Source organism: Syngnathoides biaculeatus, chromosome 2 (genome assembly GCF_019802595.1).
Source record: "Syngnathoides biaculeatus isolate LvHL_M chromosome 2, ASM1980259v1, whole genome shotgun sequence".
NCBI classification, from domain to species: Eukaryota; Metazoa; Chordata; class Actinopteri; order Syngnathiformes; family Syngnathidae; genus Syngnathoides; species Syngnathoides biaculeatus.
Window position 1 is genome coordinate 39,690,895 of NC_084641.1, and position 20,635 is coordinate 39,711,529.

A 20,635-nucleotide genomic window follows, 5' to 3' on the forward strand; every position below is an offset into this window, starting at 1 on the left:
TGCGTTAGACACGCTTTTTGTGCGTTAGACATGTTAATCACACGCTAGATGTGTCATCCGCGTTTGAGAACGCTTAAAAATAGAATGATTGAAACGTTCAGAGGAAGTTGACCAGAACGTCATGGTGTGACGGAGCCCTTACCGAAAATGCCAGGCCTTTGTGTTGCTGGATTTTGCTTGAACACTTGGGAGGATGGATTCACTCTTCACACATTTCCAAAAGACCCGATTAGTCATGAAAAATGGATTGCACAGGTGCAAAGGACGAGAGCTTCATGGGTTCCAAATGACAGGTAGGTGTGTATATGTCATGATCATGAGGCACAGGACTGGACCCAATTGCAGGACTCTGGGGCGAGATATTATGGGTGGTTTTATTCCAGATTAAGGTCGAACACAAATAAGCAGTCCAAAAGAGGCAGAAGGACAAAAACGCTAGGCTACAGGCAAGATCCAAAAACGTGCACTAGCTCCGATGACTACGAGGCAAACCTAGAAACATAGACAAGACGTAATAAAACCAAAGTGGCACAGACTCGATGTGACAAAGGAATCCTCTACACAATACTTGCAGATTCACGCACAATATGTATCCCAATACACAGAAATGCAAACCCAATGAACTGGCAAATGCACATGACATGACATGACACATTCAAAGCTTAAATTTGTGTCCAATCCAGAGCAGTTGTGGGACAGCTGTCAGAGCCACAGCGCTCACTCATCTGAGAGCTGCAATGATAAAGCTCTGAATAGAAGTGCCTCCCCATGAGCTCTGATTCGGGACAGAAAGTCATATAGACAAATCTGAAAGAAATATACTTTGGCTCCGTAAGGAAGTGCAGTAAAAAAAAAAAAAAAAAAAAATTAAAAAGCAGTAAGGCCAACACAGTAGTTCTGGTGATTGTGACACAAGAAATGCGCAACAAAGAGCTCAACAGCACTTTTACAATAAATACCAAATTGGAATGTTGAGGTTTAAATAAGTTGTTTTTGTTAGTTTAAGTGCAGTATTTCATATTTTTTTCCCTGTAAATGCAGGACTGTTCCGATTCAATTGTGGTAAAATCCATAAATTGATCAGATGAAAGTACACTCATATAACCATGTATTGAAACAATATACAAATATCAACTATAAATTTCACTATTTTTGTAACACCCAACCATGTGAACTATTCCTGTTCAAAATATTGTAAACTGCCTAGGACCACTCATCTTCTGGTGTCTTCCATGACATGTACAAAGTATGAAGGTTCATTGGAATTTCTTAAAACGAGATTACACTCCAACACACTTTAAATGGAAGACAGCGCACACCTGCCACAATTTAGGGTTCAGTAGTTCTAGTAGGCTTTTCCTGACATTGTTGATGTCACATTTTCCACCACAAGCCATGGTCCACAGAGAGGTTTTACACCATCAAGGGATGTCATTGTTCAAAGGTATCACAGAAAGAAGGGATTCAAAAGAATTTCTAGTCATCATTAAGTGGAGAAAATATGGGACAATAGTGACATTATGAAGAATTGGGTGTCCTCACCAAGTTGTTGTAAAGACAGAAAGGAAACTGGTCACAGAGACTCGCAAAAGAAAGCAACAGCAACATTGAAAAAGATGCAGGAATTTCTTGCATGGACTGGCTGTCTAGTTCTCGTGACAAAACTATCCTGTTTTCTTCTTAATTCTTTTGACATTCATTCGGAAGCTGTTTCCTTCAAAGAAAAACAACGTTGAGCAGAAACACCCTTGTTTGTATGTATGTATGTATGTGTGTGTGTGTGTGTGTATACATTGAAGAAAATAAGTATTTGAACACCCTGCTATATTGCAAATTCTCCCATTTAGAAATTATGGAGGGGTCTGAAATTTTCATCGTAGATGCATGTCCATTGTGAGAGAGATCTAAAAAGAAAAATCCAAAAATCCCTGGGTTTAGGTCTGGAGACAGGCTCGGCCACGCCAGAACCTTGATATGCTTCTTACGGAGCCACTCCTTTGTTTTCCTGGCTGTGTGCTTCGGGTAATTGTCATGCTGAAAGACCCATCCACGGCTCATCTTCAATGGTCTGACTGAGAGAAAGAGGTTGTTCCCCAAAATCTCACAATACATGGCTGTGGTCATCCTCTCCTTAATACAGTGGAGTCGTCCTGTCCCATGTGCAGAAAAACACCCCCAAAGAACGATGCTGCCACCCCCATGCTTCAGAGTAGGGATGGTGTTCTTGGGATGGAATTCATCATTCGTCTTTCTCCAAACATGGCATTATGACCAAAAAAATTACATTTTGGTCTCATCTGACCACAAAACCTTCTCCCATGACACCTCTGTATCATCCAAATGGTTATTGGCAAACTTAAGACGGGCCTTGACATATGCTGGTTAAAGCAGGGGAACATTCCGTGCCATGCATGAAACCATGACGTCTTAGTGTATTACCAACAGTCACCTTAGAAACGGTGGTTCCAGCTCTTTTCAAGTCCTTATATATATATATATATGGTCATGGTCCAAACTGTAAACGAGCTTTGATATGTTTTTTTTCTTTTTTTTAACAACGAGGTTTTGTGTGTTGAGCGTGCATAGAAGCCATGGCGGCGGAGTGCATTACTCACTTTTTTCCTTGTGACAACAGCACCAGCTAATTGCAGGCCTTTTTGAAGCACTCCACAGGTGGTCCTTGGCTCTTGGACAATTGAGTATTCTTTTCGCTCCTCTGTCAGCAATATTATGAAGAGCCCCTGATTGAGGCAAATCTATGTTGGTATGATTGGCTTTCTACTTACCAACTGTGCCCACTGGAACATTCAGAAGCTAAGATATGCTCCTGTAACCAATGCCATTGTTATATTTTACAACATTTAGTTTGCAATGGTCTTGAGACAGCTCTCTGCTTGTACTCATCTTGAGACATATCTTGAGTCCCACTTTAGCGATGAGACCTTTTTTTTTAGGCCATCAACTAAGCTGATCCAGAACCAGCTGATATTCATTTGCACTGACATGTAGTTGGAGTGCTGTTTGATTATTGATCGATTTTAGGCATTTGTTTAGCTTTCCAAGCCTTTTTGCACCTCCCTTTCTTTATGGGTTCAATACCTCCTTTTCCCCTGTGATTTCACATTTTTACGTGCAATTTTTTTTGTATTTATTGATTACTTGGTCAACAGCACCTTGAGGAATATATTTAGTGAGGAAAAATTGTCCATCCATCCATCTTTTTCGCTGCTTTTCCTCACAAAGGCCAAGGGGAGTACTAGGGCCTATCCCGGCTGTCAACGGGCAAGCGGCAGGATACACCCTGAACTGGTTGCCAGTCAATCGCAATGCACATTGAGACAAACAGCCGCACTCACAATCACACCTAGGGGAAATTTAGAGTGTCAATTAATATTGCATGTTTTTGGAATGTGGGAGAAAACCAGAGTTCCCAGAGGAAACCCACGCAGGCACGGGGAGAACATGCAAACTCCACACAAGCGGTCCGGGATTGACCTACGCCTAGGCCAACACTTTAACAGCTGATTGACCGTGCCAGGAGGAAAAATTGTGATATTTTAAATATTTATTTGGGCTGCTGTATATCCTTACCACAGGAGTACAAATAAGATACTTTGACGACAACTGATATACAGAGTGCCATGATCAGTGCCAGCAGTGAAAAGACGGATGAAAGTCAGGCCTAAAATGATGATGTCTGGCCTCTGTTGGACTTGCAGAGGGCAACATGACAGTTGGCCAAAAGAAAACAAGCACATCACAATTAATCATATAATATTTTATTTTTTTTTTTATTCTGAGGAAAAAGAATACACAAAGACACAATGCCTCCGTTATTCACATAAGTATATCCAAGAACACAGAACTATATCAAGGTGTCATTTCTCGGGCAGAAATATATGTAAAAATAACAATCTTGATCCCTAAACAAGTGCAAGAGCTTATATTATCATAATACTGCTTAACAACTTTGTTGCACCCTAGCAGCTGTTTGTTTAAGTTATTCAGGTGCTCGTAACAGCCACCATAAATACAAGGTCCTACATCCATTCTGCGGAATTACATTTTTTTTCTTCCATGAACTGTCCAATTTCTTCTCATCAATCAAAGAAACGTTTTAGCACGGCACTTCGGCTTTAGCACCTTACCTCAGTGTGGTATGCCAGGCCATAGGTGTGGACTTTCTGAGAAGGTTGTCAAATTGATGTTCATGTTTCTGGATCAGATTAAATCAACAGTTTTGATGACCATCTTTATGACATTATCCATTTTAATGACTTGCAACAAAAAACTTCCTGGTGCAAAATACATATAAAAGTCCAAAAATCATGTCATCTATATGCACATTACACTTTCTCTCATAACTTTGTCACAACACAAGTTTTTTTCATTGAGGGCGCACCGTCTTTAGCCAGGCTGACAGTGTGGAAGAAGCACAACGATGAGTGCAGGGAAATTATCAGTTGCTGTCGTCGTAGTTTTCATTGGCATCATTTCCACGAACTCTCTGGTGACAATCAATGTGTCATCTGCCCCGCAGAAGAAAATGACCAGTTCTTCTTCTTCTTCTTTTCCTTTCGGCTTGTCCCGTTAGGGGTCGCCACAGCGTGTCATCTTTTGCAATCTTAGCCTATCTCCTGCATCTTCCTCTCTAACCCCAACTGCCCTCATGTCTTCCCTCACCACAACCATAAACCTTCTCTTTGGTCTTCCTCTCGCTCATTTGCCTGGGAGCTCCATCCTCAGCATCCTTCTACCAATATACTCACTCTCTCGCCTCTGAACATGTCCAAACCATCGAAGTCTGCTCTCTCGAATCTTGTCTCCAAAACATCCAGCTTTGGCTGTCCCTCTAATGAGCTCATTTCTAATCCTATCCAACCTGGTCACTCCGAGCGAGAACCTCAACATCTTCATTTCTGCCACCTCCAGTTCTGCTTCCTGTTGTTTCTTCAGTGCCACCGTCTCTAATCCGTACATCATGGCCGGCCTCACCACTGTTTTGTAAACTTTGCCCTTCATCCTAGCAGACACTCTTCTGTCACATAACACACCAGACACCTTTCGCCAGCTGTTTCAACCTGCTTGGACCCGTTTCTTCACTTCCTGACCACACTCTCCATTGCTCTGTATTGTTGACCCCAAGTATTTGAAGTCGTCCACCCTCGCTATCTCTTTTCCCTGTAGCCTCACTCTTCCCCCTCCACTTTTCTCATTCACGCACATATATTCTGATTTACTTCGGCTAATCTTCATTCCTCTCCTTTCCAGTGCATGTCTCCATCTTTCTAATTGTTCCTCTGCATGCTCCCTGCTTTCACTGCATATGACAATATCATCTGCGAACATCATGGTCCAAGGGGATTCCAGTCTAACCTCATCTGTCAGCCTATCCATTACCACTGCAAACAGGAAGGGGCTCAGAGCTGATCCCTGATGCAGTCCCACCTCCACCTTAAATTCCTCTGTCACACCTAAGGCACACCTCACCGCAGTTCTGCTGCCATCATACATGTCCTGTACTATTTTAACATACTTCTCTGCCACACCAGACTTACTCATGCAGTACCACAATTCCTCTCTTGGTACTCTGTCATAGGCTTTCTCTAGATCCACAAAGACACAATGTAGCTCCTTCTGACCTTCTCTGTACTTTTCCACGAGCATCCTCAAGGCAAATAATGCATCTGTGGTACTCTTTCTAGGCATGAAACCATACTGCTGCTCGCAGATACTTACTTCTGTCCTGAGTCTAGCCTCCACTACTCTTTCCCATAACTTCATTGTGTGGCTCATCAACTTTATTCCTCTATAGTTCCCACAGCTCTGAACATCCCGTTTGATCTTAAAAATGGGAACTAGAGCACTTTTCCTCCATTCTTCAGGCATCTTTTCGCCCGCTAGTATTCTGTTGAATAAGTTGGTCAAAAACTCCACAGCCATCTCTCCAAATTGCTTCCATACCTCTACCGGTATGTCATCAGGACCAACTGCCTTTCCATTTTTCATCCTTGGTAGTGCCTTTCTGACTTCCCCCTTAGTAATCATTTCCACTTCCTGGTCCTTCACTCTTGCCTCTTCAACTCTTCCTTCGCTCTCATTTTCTTCATTCATCAACTTCTCAAAGTATTCTTTCCATCTATTTAGCACACTACCGGCACCAGTCAACACATTTCCATCTCTATCCTTAATCACCCTAACCTTCTGCACATCCTTCCCATCTCTATCCCTCTGTCTGGCCAACCTGTAGAGATCCTTTTCTTCTTCTTTCGTGTACATGTCTTCATACGCCTCTTGTTTAGCCTTTGCCACCTCTACTTTTGCCCTACGTCGCATCTCGATGTACTCCTTTCGCCTCTCCTCAGTCCTCTCAGTATCCCACTTCTTCTTCGCTAATCTCTTTCCTTGTATGACTCCCTGTATTTTGGGGTTCCACCACCAAGTCTCCTTCTCCCCTTTCCTACCAGATGACACACCAAGTACTCTCCTGCCTGTCTCTCTGATCACCTTGGCTGTCGTCGTCCAGTCTTCGGGAGCTTCGGTTGTCCATCGAAAGCCTGTCTCACCTCTTTCCAGAAGGCCTCACAACATTCTTCCTTTCTCAGCTTCCACCACATGGTTCTCTGCTCTACCTTTGTCTTCTTAATCTTCCTATCCACCACCAGAATCATCCTACATACTACCATCCTATGCTGTCGAGCTACACTCTCCCCTACCACTACTTTACATTCAGTAACCTCCTTCAGATTACATCGTCTGCACAAAATATAATCTACCTGCGTGGTTCTACCTCCGCTCTTGTCGGTCACTATATGTTCCTCCCTCTTCTGGAAATAAGTGTTCACTACAGCCATCTCCATCCTTTTTGCAAAGTCCACCACCATCTGCCCTTCAAAGTTCCTTTCCTGGATGCCGTACTTACCCATCACTTCTTCATCGCCCCTGTTTCCTTTACCAATATGTCCATTACAATCTGCACCAATCACAACTCTCTCGCTGTCTGGGATGCTCAGAACTACTTCATCTAGTTCCTTCCAGAATTTCTCTTTCAACTCTAGGTCACATCCTACCTGTGGTGCATAGCCGCTAACCACATTATACATAACACCCTCAATTTCAAATTTTAGTCTCATCACTCGATCTGATACTCTTTTCACCTCCAAGACATTCTTAGCCAGCTCTTCCATTAAAATAACCCCTACTCCATTTCTCTTCCCATCTACTCCGTGGTAGAATAATTTAAACCCTGCTCCCAAACTTCTAGCCTTACTACCTTTCCACCTGCTCTCTTGGATGCACAGAATATCAACCTTTCTCCTAATCATCATATCAACCAACTCCTGAGCTTTTCCTGTCATAGTCCCAACATTCAAAGTCCCTACACTCAGTTGTAGGCTCTGTGCATTCCTCTTTTTCTTCTGACACTGGATCCGATTTCCTCATCTTCTTTGTCTTCGACCCACAGTAGCTGAATTTCCACCGACGCCCTGCAGGTTAGCAGTGCCGGGGGCGGGCGTTGTTAACCCGGGCCACGACCGATCCGGTATGGGATTCTTTAGATGAACGCTCATATTTGTTTGGCACAGTTTTTACGCCGGATGCCCTTCCTGACGCAACGCTCTGCATTTATCCGGGCTTGGGACCGGCCTACAGATTGCACTGTAGGGCTGCATTAAGAAAATGACCAGTTCAATGTCTGTAATGTTCGTAATGCAACTGAAAACGCAATAAATGACTTTATTTGTGCTGTAACTAGCTGTCCAAATTCACCGAAAAATCAGAAATCCTGTCTATATCCGTGTTTCTCATCAGGCTTTCAGGGCGCACAATCTCCGCTGCCTTCATGGTGTGTGGTTTTACAAATTCTCCCTCATTAAATGGTTTTGAAGCCACTGCGATTTCATTAGCAATGAATGGGGTGTTTTTCACTGACGTCGCATTTTTTGCTGAACCACTGCGTGCCGCCATTTAACCTCCCTACCTAACGTGTGCCTAATGTGGAAGTCTACAGAATACTGTTGGTTACTGTTTGGGTTTTTGTGTTTCACGGGCATGTCGAGACTCAAATACACAAGAGAGAACTTGCTAACCATCACAGAGCCTTCTTCTGACTTTTGACATTTTTTTCAACAACTCTCGCCAATTCGCTGAAGCTTTTTCCAGAGTTGCTGGTCGCCGCGCTCTTCAAAGTCTTGCGATGAAGAGGCTCGCAGTCCGGGATACAAGTCCGACTTCGAAAGCGGGGACATCGTCTAATGCTTCCAACGAAAGACTTTGGAAGTTCTGCTGCTCCATACTTGACCGAGACTTGGCTTTGTGAATGATTGCCCGACCGTGCTATCTCGCTGCCCGGTCTCAACCTCCATCGTGCTGATGTGTCCACGAGCTAAGCTAACAAGCTTAATCGATACTCTTTTCAGAAGGTCAACATTACAGTTAAGATTGTTTTTTGTTTGTCACTTGAAAGATTTCAGAATACTGGATTTGTTTATTCTTTTGTTTTTCTGCCATTGTCATCAAATTTTAAACAAATAAACATTTTGTTTTGCTTGTGGTGAACTAATATACAGGTTTTACTTTTTGAAAAAAAACTGAACAAATGGAGTTTGCCTCGATATTAGAAAAATAATATTCCACCGCCTTTCGTTGTCCGTGTTAGCATACAGATAAGTGCTCTTTATTCGTGATTTCTGTCACATAGAGTAAAAGATCAAGGCCACAATACTGCGTCTTTGTTACACAGTCCTGAGTCCCATGATGTGTGTATGCCAGGTAGCCTAATAGTCAGTCTGGGCTTTATGTGCTGTCGTTCGCGTCTTCAATGAATGCGGGTAAAAACATAATGTCGTCCACCTTGCCTATGTATGAGTAAAGGGAGCTCAGGGATTGAAAATGGCCGCCGTTTGAGGCAGACCAACGGTTGACGTCACGTTAAAACAACCCATTTGCTAGCCTTCACAGCAGTATCACTGATATCCCTGGTGTGAGTAAACACAGATTGCTATTTCTTGCATTCATCTTCTCTCTTCTGCACTGTCCTTGAAAGCTGTGATATTTGTTGGCATGTTGGGGAGAAAGGTTATATTCTTTCAGCAGTGCAACATGCTGTGAGCAAACCAGACATACATCTTTCCCATTCACTTTCATGAATAAATAGGAGAATAAGCACTTTTCTTGGAACATGCTGCACTCTGCGTCCCCTTTTTTGTCACACATTAAAAGTACCGTGCCATAGAAGCCGTAATAAATAGCGCAGGCATTACACAAAGCCAGTCATCCAGACTGTGAGTTGACCTACTTAGTCTACCCGGGTAGAAATGTTTTTTTGTGTATATTTGCTTATTATTGTTATTGGGCCATCCACTGGACGCAATCAGAAAATTTTTTTTTAATTGAAAAATTGCAGCTCTTTTTTGTGTCCATGTCCATGCCATCGTTTTATACATTACAAAATCACCTTGTGGGCCACATCCGGCTCGCGGGCTGTACGTTTGATACTCCTCATTTACATAATACCAGCCCACACAGTGAATTTCTCCAAGGATGATTTGGCAGTGTTTTGGTGCAAAACTACACAGAAGCACTATTGTGTCAAAACCAAAAGATAAGCAGAGTTCCAGTGTCCGCACACATTAGCGTAGTTGCCAGTGTTACTTCCTAAACACTGGCACATACTCAAAAAGTTCAGCTGAATTGTTGACATGGTGCAGGGAACTGTTTTTTGTTTTTTTTTTGTGTTTTGGAATGTCACATACAACATCGATACACAAAGACACAAAATGTAATGTGTAAGGCCACTCGCATCATGGTTGTAGGTTGGGCAGGGATATGCCTAAAAATTTAAAGCATAGTGTGGAAAGTGGATGATTAGTGTGCTGTAATTCTTTATTCTTTCCTTCCTCATTCTTCATTCGCTTTCATGGGAGAATTTCATAATTTCATACATTTTTAGAAGATACCCGGGATGTGTCCCAAATTGGGGAATAAAAAGCATCATATCTAACGGAGGAACATAAAAACATTTCCACCAAGTAGTACATTTATGTTTAGCTGCATATGTGAAGGCACAGCTTGTCCATCAATCCTAAGGAAGAGGCCACAAAGTTGCATGGTAGGATGTCAGTTCTATTGGCCCCCTTCAATTTTGGGGGGAAATTTGTGCACCACAACTCAATGTATCAAACTACTGCTCGGTAGAACAAGTCCTTGTGATGTTTAAGGAGCATTTCTTTAACTGCACATAACAAGCTGCCAAATTGCAGCTGCCAATTAAATGTAAAGCTGTGCTGACATCATGAATCAGAGGCCGGATTGTGACTGCGTGTAACTGCCTGCACCGAACTTGGGCGGGATTCAAAAATTCAATGTATGTGTGGAAGTATAGGAGAACTTCACCTAAGTTATATATTTAATTAAAGCTTCCATGAGAGAGTGACAGGGAGAGAGATAGAGTTGAAAAGAGAGAACACAAAAAGAGAGGAGAAGGGAGATTGAGAGATGGTGTGAGGGTGCAGAATGAAAATTCATATTCAGCTTCAGCATTTCTTCTCAAATATGTCAACTTGTCATTTATGCTGCACTTTTTACATTTTCAGGGATGGGCTGAGATACAAGTTTAATTTGTTTTCTGGCCACGATCATAGATATGTGCCCATTAAAATGAATGGAAACGCATTACTTTGTGATCCAGCCACCCCCCCCCAAAAAAAAAAATGTTAAAACATGTTCTAATAGGATGAACTACCACTAGGCTATAATATTGTACTTTGTAAATACATGGAGTTAATAACATAATTAGAGGAAAGAAGAAAGAGACCAAAGCGTGGCAACATGGACTGGATAGAAAAGCTGGAGAACAATGATAAGTGATCAGACAAGGCAGCGCTGAATTGCTGCTGCCCCATGCACAACAGACAGGCGTGGAGGGAGATGAATAAGAGGAATAAGACAATTAAATACAATATAAAGAACTAAACACTTAATGCATCATGATATAATGCTCTCATCCAATTCCTTGTGCTGCTCCCTCTCATAATCATTTTCATAAAAGACAAACAATAAAAGCCTGCTTATTTGATCTTTATTAATGTGTTGCCCTACTTGTGTTCAAATATCCATCCCTTCAATGTTTCTAAAACTGTAAGTATCAATGCTAACATTAGCTTGTCTGTGGTGTTTTCCTGCACTGCGATTGGCTGGCGACCAGTTCAGGGCGGACTGTGCCTCTCACTCGAAGATACCTGGGAATGGCTCCAGATTACTTGCAACGCTAGTGAAGAGAAGCAGTACAGAAAATGGATGGATGGACGGATGGTGTTTCCTGGTCCTAAGGTAGCAAAGCAGCCCCAGACAATCATACTGCCTCCATGCTTAATTGCTGGCCTTATTTTCTTTTTATCAAATGCTGTGCTATTTTTACGCCGGATGTAATGGGCCGCACACCTTCAAAAAAAGTTCAATTTTTGACTCGTCAGTCCACATAATGTTTCTCCAAAAGTCTTGAGGATCATCTTTTTTTTTTTTTTTTGGGGGGGCAAATGTTAGACGAGCTTATGTATTCTTTCCTGACAGCAGGGGTTTTTGCCTGGGAATTCTCTCATGGATGCCATTTTTGGCTAGTGTCTTTCTTATGGTACTGTCATGAACACTGACCTCAACTGAGGCCAGTGAGACTGGCAGGTCTTTAGTTGTGCTTCGAGGTTCTGTTATGACTGCCTAGATAAGTTGTCGTTGCACGCTGAGAGTAATTTTAGTTCGTCATCCACTCCTGGGAAGGTTTGCAACTCTTCCTAGTTTTCTCCATTTGTGGATAATGGCTCTGACAGTGGTTCGCTGAAGCCACAAAGCCTTGGAAATGACTTTGTAACCTTTTCCACACTGATTGATTTCAATCACTTTTTTTTCCCAATTTCTTGAATTTATTTGCATTGTGACACGATGGATTGGTTCTTGATAACTTGTAGCCTACTTCACGTTCTCTGACAGATTTTATTTAAGTGATTTATTGATTCAACAAATATGGTGGTAATCAGGTTTGGCTGTGGATTGTGAAATTGAACTCACCTTTCCCAAATTTATGGTTGGTCACAGTGACTTTGTGATTTCATAGGGAAGGCAATTACCTTTTTACTGAGGGTCACAAATGTTTAAATTTTTTTGTACCCTGATAAATTTGTCATTTGAAAACAGCATTTTATATTTCTTTCCTCTCTGAGTGACATTCAAATTAATTTGATAATTTGAAACCTGTGTGTGTAATTGCTTTGCAAAAACAACAGAAATCAGGGAGGTGGGAGCAAATACTTTTTCACAGCACTGTAGGACGATTTCCAACCTCAAAGATACGCTCGGGACATTGTAAGCATGTGTGTATGTATGCATGCACGCATTTGCATTTAGGCATGCTTACCGAGGAGTAGAGGTGACCCTCTCCGTTCATGGCAATGTAGAGACCACTTTTTACCGATTGGATGGCCACAACTCTAAGTCCCACTGGAATTAAGTTGAACAGAGCTGTGAAGAAGGTAAAACATAGTGGTTTTATGTGAAATTGGAGTTTGTTTACACAAATATCACAAGACAATGGTTTATGAGTAGGTCTTGTAATCAAATCAATCTTGTATGGGCTTGTGTTACCTTTTAATACATGCACTTTAGACAACTCTATACTAATCATTTTATGAGAACAAACCTTTTGTGTTTCAGGTTTAGTGAGTCCATATACGTTTACTGAGTGAGTTTGGTGTTGAAGAAGTTGAAAGCCCTGATCTCAAGCCTATCAAACATTCTTAAAAGTAAAACAGGCAACATCTGTAACAGCAAGTATTTTTTCCTCAAAGTGTACACTTAAAATCTTGCCAAAAGTCTTCCAAGAAGAGTGGAGGCTGCTGTAGCTAGAAGGGAACTCCATTTTCTTACATGTTCCTTCGCCATGTGTTTTAAGGCTTCTGTCTTCATACAGTATCTTTCATGGAAGCAACTCTCAGTTATGCTGCAAAGGATATGTGTGCATATACTTTAGTCACAATAACAACTTATGATGAAAAGCTTGACAGCAGATATTACGTTTTTTTGCGCTGCATCTTCCCTCCACTCAAGATTTGATTACACAAGGAAAAGTAATTATTAATGAAGACAGTTTTCAAGTGCTTTTTGAATCTCTCGAAAACCAAAACACACATCATTAAGCATTGAGCAGTGGAAAAGTAGAAAATGTGCAAAGGTGATTGATTATCATTGGCAAAAATGCTTCTAACTGATCAGAAAAGAAACATTTAAGTTGCAAGAAGTGATGAATGTGAACCCATACCTCTTTTCAGGGTGAAAAAATATTCAAAATAATCATCAAAATTTGATGCCCCACTACACTTACATTAGATAGCGTTGCAAAAAGCAAAAAAGAAAAGAAAAAGCTCAACAATTTAGTGTCACCCATCTATCTAAGATATGTACTTTTGATTGGAGCTCATTTGGACAAATTCCTTATGAGTTAGTCTAGATATGAATCCCTGGAAATTGTCATGCCCCTGCCTTCGTGCCCGGGCTCAGGGAACGTCAAGCCCTTTCTCGCCCAGTGCGACCTCCATTTTGAACTGCAGTCGTCTGCCTTCCCCATGGACCGCTCCCGGATCGCCTTAGTCATTTCCCACATGACGGGAAGGGGGAGCCATGGGCCACAGCAGAATGGAGTCGTAACTCAGAGACGTGTCGTTCCTGGACAGCTTTTGTCTATGCTCTTACCCAAGTGTTCCAGTATGCGGCGCTGGAACGCAAGGCGGCGGCCTCGCTCATGACGCTTCGCCAAGGTCGTCGCGTTTCGGAATACACCATTGAGTTTCGGATCCGGGCCGCCGAGAGCCGATGGAAAGAGGACACCCTCCACGACGCCTTTTTCCGGGGGCTCTCTCCGCAGATCCGCGGTTTTCTCATCGTCGTGGATCTCCCTCCTTCGTTGGACGCCCTCATCGCGTTGGCCCTCAAGGTCGACCAGAGACTTGTCATTCAGGGGCAAATGGATGCGTTGGCCGAGGGAGAGATGGAGGCGCCCATCCTGGCCGCTTCCCGGCCGCCCACTCTTCCCTCCACGGCAGCGGTGCTTCGCTGCCCGGGAGGACGGGAGGATCCAAGTCGCGCCTGTATAGTTAGAGGAACTGAGTACCGCCCCGGAGCTAACCGCGGTGCTCTCCTGCTATCATGACTTGAAGGAGGTGTTCTCTGAAACAAAAGCAAAATCCCTGCCACCACATCGGCCGTATGATTGCGCCATTGAGCTTCTTCCAGGCACTTCACCCCCTCGAGGGAAAGTATTCTCGTTAACAGGACCGGAGCACCAGGCCATGAGGGAGTACATCGAGGAGTCGCTGGCAGCTGGTCTCATTCGCCCGTTGTCCTCACCAGCCGGTGCAGGGTTCTTCTTTGTCAAGAAAAAGGACACTACACTACGGCCCTGCATCGACTACCGAGGACTCAATGACATCACAGTAAAGAACAGTTACCCTCTGCCTCTGATCGCAACGGTGTTTGAACTTCTTCAGGGAGCCCATATCTTCACCAAGTTGGACCTGCGTAGTGCTTGCCATCTGGTGCGGGTCCGGGAGGGAGACGAATTGAAGACTGCGTTCAACACCTCCACAGGACACGATGAATATTTGGTGATGCCATTCGGACTGCCGAATGCTCTGGCAGTCTTTCAAAACTTTATCAACGACGTGCTTATATGAATAAAAATGTGTTTGTGTACCTCCTGATCTTTCCGTCGGACCCGACCTCCCACATCCGATAGGTCAGAGACGTGCTTCAGCGGCTTCTGCAGCATCAGCTCTTTGTAAAAATGGAGAAATGCAAATTCCACCGAGCCTCCGTGTCCTTCCTGGGGTTCATCCTGGCAGAAGGGGAGATTCGAATTCGGCAATGGAGGAGTGGCGGCAGTGGTTGGACGGTTTGCAAGTCCCATTCGTGGTCCTTACCAATCATAAGATCCTCGAATACCTGAGGACTGCGAAGCGGCTGAATGCTCGTCAGGCCAGGTGGGCTCTATTCTTCACCCGTTTCCATTTCACCTTGTCTTTCCGCCCAGGCTCAGTGAATGGCAAGCCGGACGCCCTCTCGCAGTTCCACGCGGGGGATCGCGTGGAACTCTACTGCCGTCTCGATCCTGCCAGAGGCGTGCTTCATGTCTGGCTTCACCTAGGCGGTCGAGACTCGGGTGAAGGAGGCCTTTAGGGACACGCCGGGCCCCACTGGTTGTCTGCCTGGTCGCCTCTTCGTCGTACCGTCACTGCGGGGGGACGTCATCAACTGGGCCCAGACTAATAAGACGGTCTGCCACCCGGGCACGGCAAAAACGCGGTCTGTGATCGAACAACGGTTCTGGTGGCCCAACCTGAGTAAGGACGTGAGAGAGTTTATCAACGCCTGCCAATAAGACGTCCCGCCTGCGCACTGTTGGAGAGCTGCGGCCTCTGTCCATTCCATCCCGCCCGTGGTCGCATATCACGCTGGACTTCATCACTGGGTTGCCGTCCTCCCAGGAGAACACGGTAGTACTGTCTATAGTGGACTGGTTGTCTAAGATTGTCCACTTCGTGCCGGCCCCGAAGATCCCATCTGCTAAGCAGACTGCCCAGTTGTTGATGGACGAGGTCGTTCGCTACCACGGGTTCCCACTGGACATTGTTTCGGACAGAGGACCACAGTTCATCGCCCGGTTCTGGAAAGAATACTGCGCCCTCATCGGCGCCTCAGCGAGTCTGACATCGGGCCATCACCCGGAGTCCAACGGCCAAACAGAGAGGGTCAACCAAGACTTGGAAAGTGGCTTTCGCTGGTTGGCATCCAGGGACCAGAGCACTTGGAGCCAGCACCTCAAATGGGTGGAGTATGCTCATAACTCTCTGCACTCTGCCTCTACTGGTATGGCTCCATTTCACATCGTGCACTGTATCCTCCCTCTCTGTTCCCTTCAATGGCCACGGACTCCGCGGTGCCGTCAGCCCTGGCGGTAATACGACGCTGTAAGCAGACCTGGGAGGCAGCACGCAGGACACTGCTGCGATTGGGCAGCTCCTACAAGTCCGCAGCGGACCGTAAGAGGATAGGGGCACCGACGCTCAAGGTGGGACAGCGAGTGTGGCTGTCCACCAAAAATCTTCCGCTGCAGACGGAATCTCGCAAACTTGCTCCAGGTTCGTTGGCCCATTCCCCGTCAGCAAAATCATTAATCCTGTCGCCGTGTCACTTAAGCTCCCGAGGTCGATGAGGGTCCACCCGACGTTCCACGTGAGCAGAGTGCGCCCGACCCATCCATCACCGTTGGTTCCTCCGGTCAAGTCCCCACCGCCTCCCCGCATGGTGGACGGCGGTCCAGTGTATACGGTGCGCCGGCTGCTGTCTTCCCGTCGCAGGGGCAAGGGGGTCCAGTACTTGGTAGACTGGGAGGGGTATGGTCCAGAGGAGCACTCCTGGATCCCCTCCCGCTTCGTTGTGGACCCCACCCTCATCAGCGGCTTCCACGCTGCCCATCCTGATGCTCCTAGGCTGTCGGGAGCCGGCCGTTAGGGGGGGGAGTACGGTCATGCCCCTGCCATTCAGCCCGGGGTGGGCGTGGCCAGCTAATCAGGAGGCGCACACCTGCGCCTCATCACGACTGATTGAACCCGGTAACTATAGGACCCTGGGGACGACAGGTCCTTCGCCAGATCGTTGCCTCTCATGCCTCGTTCCCGCACTTCCGTACTCCTGACGTCTACCTCCCCATGTACTGACCAACACCTGTCCCCTGACCAACCCTGTAAGCCTTCTACTGCTACTTCTGCTTGTTTGGACTGACTCACTGATTACCGACCTTGGAACGAATAAAGGCTTCCTCTATACTGCTTGCTCACCTCCGGAGTCGTGCATTTGGGTCCGCCCTCGAGTCTTGTTCGTGACAGAAATCAGGCAAATGGCAGCTTCAAATCAAAATGGCAAACTTCCAATTTAATTTTATGCATGGGTTCATAAGACTTTTTGTGTGTCCTGTTGAGATGGATATGTGCAACTAATTTGTTGTTCAAGCATCACGATACTTTTAAAATAATACTTTGCATTTTTTTTTAAAGCCTGCAGTATATATTGCGATGTGAAATAATGCACGGTCAGTGTTGGGGAAAGTTCACTTTCTGTGTGAACTTATTCAAAGTTCAGTTCATCATTCTAGAAATGAACTAGTTTAGGTCAGAATTCAGTATTTTAAACTATGTTCATGGTTCTTTTTCTTTTCCCAAATGTTGTCTATGGATTATTACGCCAAATACTGGCATTTAGTTTCCCAATTGTTGCCACACTAGTCGTCAGCTGTAGCCTACAATCTCGAAATTAGGAGGAAAAATGATTTGCTTGAATTGTGTTTTTCTTAAAATAAGGAATGAGAAGAAAAATAGGATTTTGTCCTTGATGTGTAAAGAAAAACACATAATGGGAATAAAAATGAAAAGGAAATGAATAACTGCATTCCTTGCAGTTATGTGTCTTGACTATATTGACAAAATATTACATCTACTCTCGACAAGATCATATCAATACCATATTATCAAAGTGTGATCATAGTGTTTTCATTGAAGCATCCATCCATCTTGTTTGCTGCTTATCCTCACAAAGGTCGAGGAAGTGCTGGAGCCTATCCCAGCTGTCAACAGGCCAGAGGCAGGGTACACCCTGAACTGGTTGCCAGCCAATCGCAGGGCACATTGAGACAAACAGTCGCACTCACAATCACACCTAGGGACAATTTAGAGTGTCTGATGAATGTTCCATGTTTTTGGGATGTGGGAAGAAACCGGAGTGCCCGTAGAAATCCCACGTAGGCACGGGGAGAACATGCAAGCTTGATTCTTCATTCTGAAGATTGAATACTGACTCGGTAAAGGGGTCAATTTTGGTCTTATTCAATCTCAGGTTGTGGTTGTATCTCAGTGTTGATACGTAGTTCACAATATACTGCTAAACAGGTTGGATACGTGGGTAGGACTAAATGGAACGGTCTTTAAATGGTTCAGGTCCTACTTGGAGGAAAGCAGATACTTTGTAACCATTGGAAGTGCTCAGTCTCAACAAATGGCAATGACATATAGGGTCAGTTCTTGGACCCCTCCTGTATAAGCTACTCTTGGGTCAAATTTTCCAGAACTTTAGTTATGTCTATCATAACTATGCGGATGACACACAGTTATATGGAGCAGTGTCTCCAGATAACGAGAGTTCAATTGAGGTATTGTGCCACTGTATAAAGCAGATAAATAAAGAGATGAGCCAATATTTTCTTCAACTAAACCACAACAAAACAGATAATGTTTTTTGGGCAAAAAAGAAAATTGGTGTTAGTAAATACCTGGACTCACTATCTTTAAAAAGCAAAGACCAAATATGAAAATCTGGTGTTCTGATAGATGCCGACCTGACCTTCAACATTCATGTCAAATAAATCAAAACTGCCTTTAGACTGGCTCACAGTCAGTTTTCCGATATTGAAATCTGTTTTTAGACGAGTGAAAATAGCGATAGTGAAACAATTTAATGTGCTTACATGCTATTAATATGCTAATCTTTCAAACATTAAAATGTCCCCTTGAGGAAAGAAGACAACCACGTCATCCCGCATGAGGTAAGTTCTTGCTGATACTGCATATAAAGGGGTTTTTCCTCAGCTAAATTTTTTCTAGAGTGCATCACAAACGCCTTTCTGGGGATGACAAAGGCGTTTCTGTAGTGTGCAAAGTGTCACTGTGAACTAGTGTTTGGTATGCACTGCACTCTTTTCCTTTCAGTGGTCGCCACAGGAAGTCATCTTCAATGAATGCCCATTTGTTTGGCTCAGTTTCTCATTTTCTTCATTCATCAACTCAACAAGTATTCTTTCCATCTATTTAGCAAACCAGTAGACACATTTCCATCTCTATCCTTAATCATCCTTACCTGTTGCACATTCTTCCCATCTCTATCCTCTGTCTGGCACATCTTCTTTCATGTCCAACCTGGTGTACAAGTCGTCATATGCCTCTTGTTTAGCCTTTGCTACCTCGATCTTTGCCCTACATCACATCTCAATGTATTCTTTTCACCTATCCTCAGTCCTCCCAATGTCTCACTTCTTCTTCGCTAATCTCTTTCCTTGTATTTCTTTCGGCTTGTCCCGTTAGGGGTTGCCACAGTGTATTTGTTTGGCACATTTTTTACACCAGATGCCCTTCCTGACACAACCCTTCTCAGGGAGTGGAGACTTCCTGTATTTTGGGGCTCCACCACCGAGTCTCCTTCTCCTCTTTCCTACCAAAAGACACACCAAGTACTCTCCTGCTTGTCTCTCTGGTCACCTTGGCAGGAGTAATCCAGTCTTGCAGGAGCTCCTCCTGTCCATTGAGAGTCTGTCTCACTTCTTTCCAAAAGGCCGCACAACATTCTTCCTTTCTTAGATTCCACCACAAGGTTCTCTGCTCTACCTTTGTCTTCTTAATCTTCCTACCGACCACCAGAGTCATCTACCACTAGCTTACAGTCGGTAACATCCTTCAGATTACATCGTCTGCACAAAATATAATAATCCACCTGCGTGCTTCTACCTCACTCTATGTTCCTGCCTCTTCTGTAAAAAAAAAAAAAAAAGTGTTCATTACTAGCATTTCCATCCTTTTTGCAAAGTCCCCCAACATCTGTCCCTCAAAGTTCCTTTTCTGGATGCCGTACTTAGCCATCAGTTCTTCATTGTCCCCGTTTCCTTCATCAACACGTCCATGACAATCTGCACCAATCAAAACTCTTTCTCTGTCTGGGATGCTCAGAACTACTTCATCTAGTTCCTTCCAGTATTTCTCTTTCATCTCCAGGTAACATCCTACCTGGGGGCCCTAGCCGCTAATCACATTATACATAACAGCCTCGGTTTCAAATTCCAGCCTCATCACTCGATCTGATACTCTTTTCACCTCCAAGACATTCTTAGCCAGCTCTTCCTTTAAAATAAAATCTACTCCATTTCGCTTCCCATCTATTCTGTGGTAAAATAATTTCAACCTTGCTCCTAAACTTCTAAATTTACTACCTTTCCACCTGCTCTCTTGGATGCACAATATATCAACCTTTCTCCTAATCACCATGTCAACCAACTCCTGAGCTTATCCTGTCATAGTCCCATTATTCAAAGTCCCTACACTCATTTGTAGGCTCTTTGCATTCCTCTTTTTCTTCTGACGCTGGATCCGGTTTCCTCCTTTTCTTTGTCTTTGACCCACAGTAGCTGAATTTCCACCGACGCCCTGCAAGTTAGCGGTGCTGGGGGCGGGCGTTGTTAACCCCGGGCCACGACTGATCCGGTATGGGATTCTTTAGATGAACGCTCATATTTGTTTGGCACAGTTTTACTCGGGATGCCCTTCCTGACGCAACCCTCTGCATTTATCCGGGCTTGGGACCCCATATGGCTGCATTACTTTTTCATTCGCATCTTCAAGGCAAATAATGCATCCGTGGTACTCTTATTCGGCATGAAACCATACTGTTGCTCGCAGATACTTACTTCTGTCCTGAGTCTCGCCTCCACTACTCTTTCCCTTAACTTCATTGTGTGGCTAATCAATTTTATTCCTCTATAGTTCACACAGCT

At 44.2% G+C, this 20,635-nt stretch overlaps 1 protein-coding gene across 4 annotated transcripts in view; it reads right to left on the bottom strand.

Moving 5' to 3' along the window:
* LOC133492314 (fibroblast growth factor 14-like) overlaps window positions 1-20,635 on the bottom strand; it is a 95,936-nt gene that overhangs the window by 16,649 nt on the left and 58,652 nt on the right. For all 4 annotated transcript variants that reach the window (XR_009792613.1, XR_009792620.1, XM_061804467.1 and 1 more), the window contains one exon: window positions 12,410-12,513. Coding sequence is in view for 2 of the 4 variants with exons in the window: in XM_061804467.1 (XP_061660451.1) it covers window positions 12,410-12,513 (104 nt within the window). In the remaining 2 variants the exon portion in view is untranslated. The remainder of the gene's footprint in view (window positions 1-12,409; window positions 12,514-20,635) is intronic.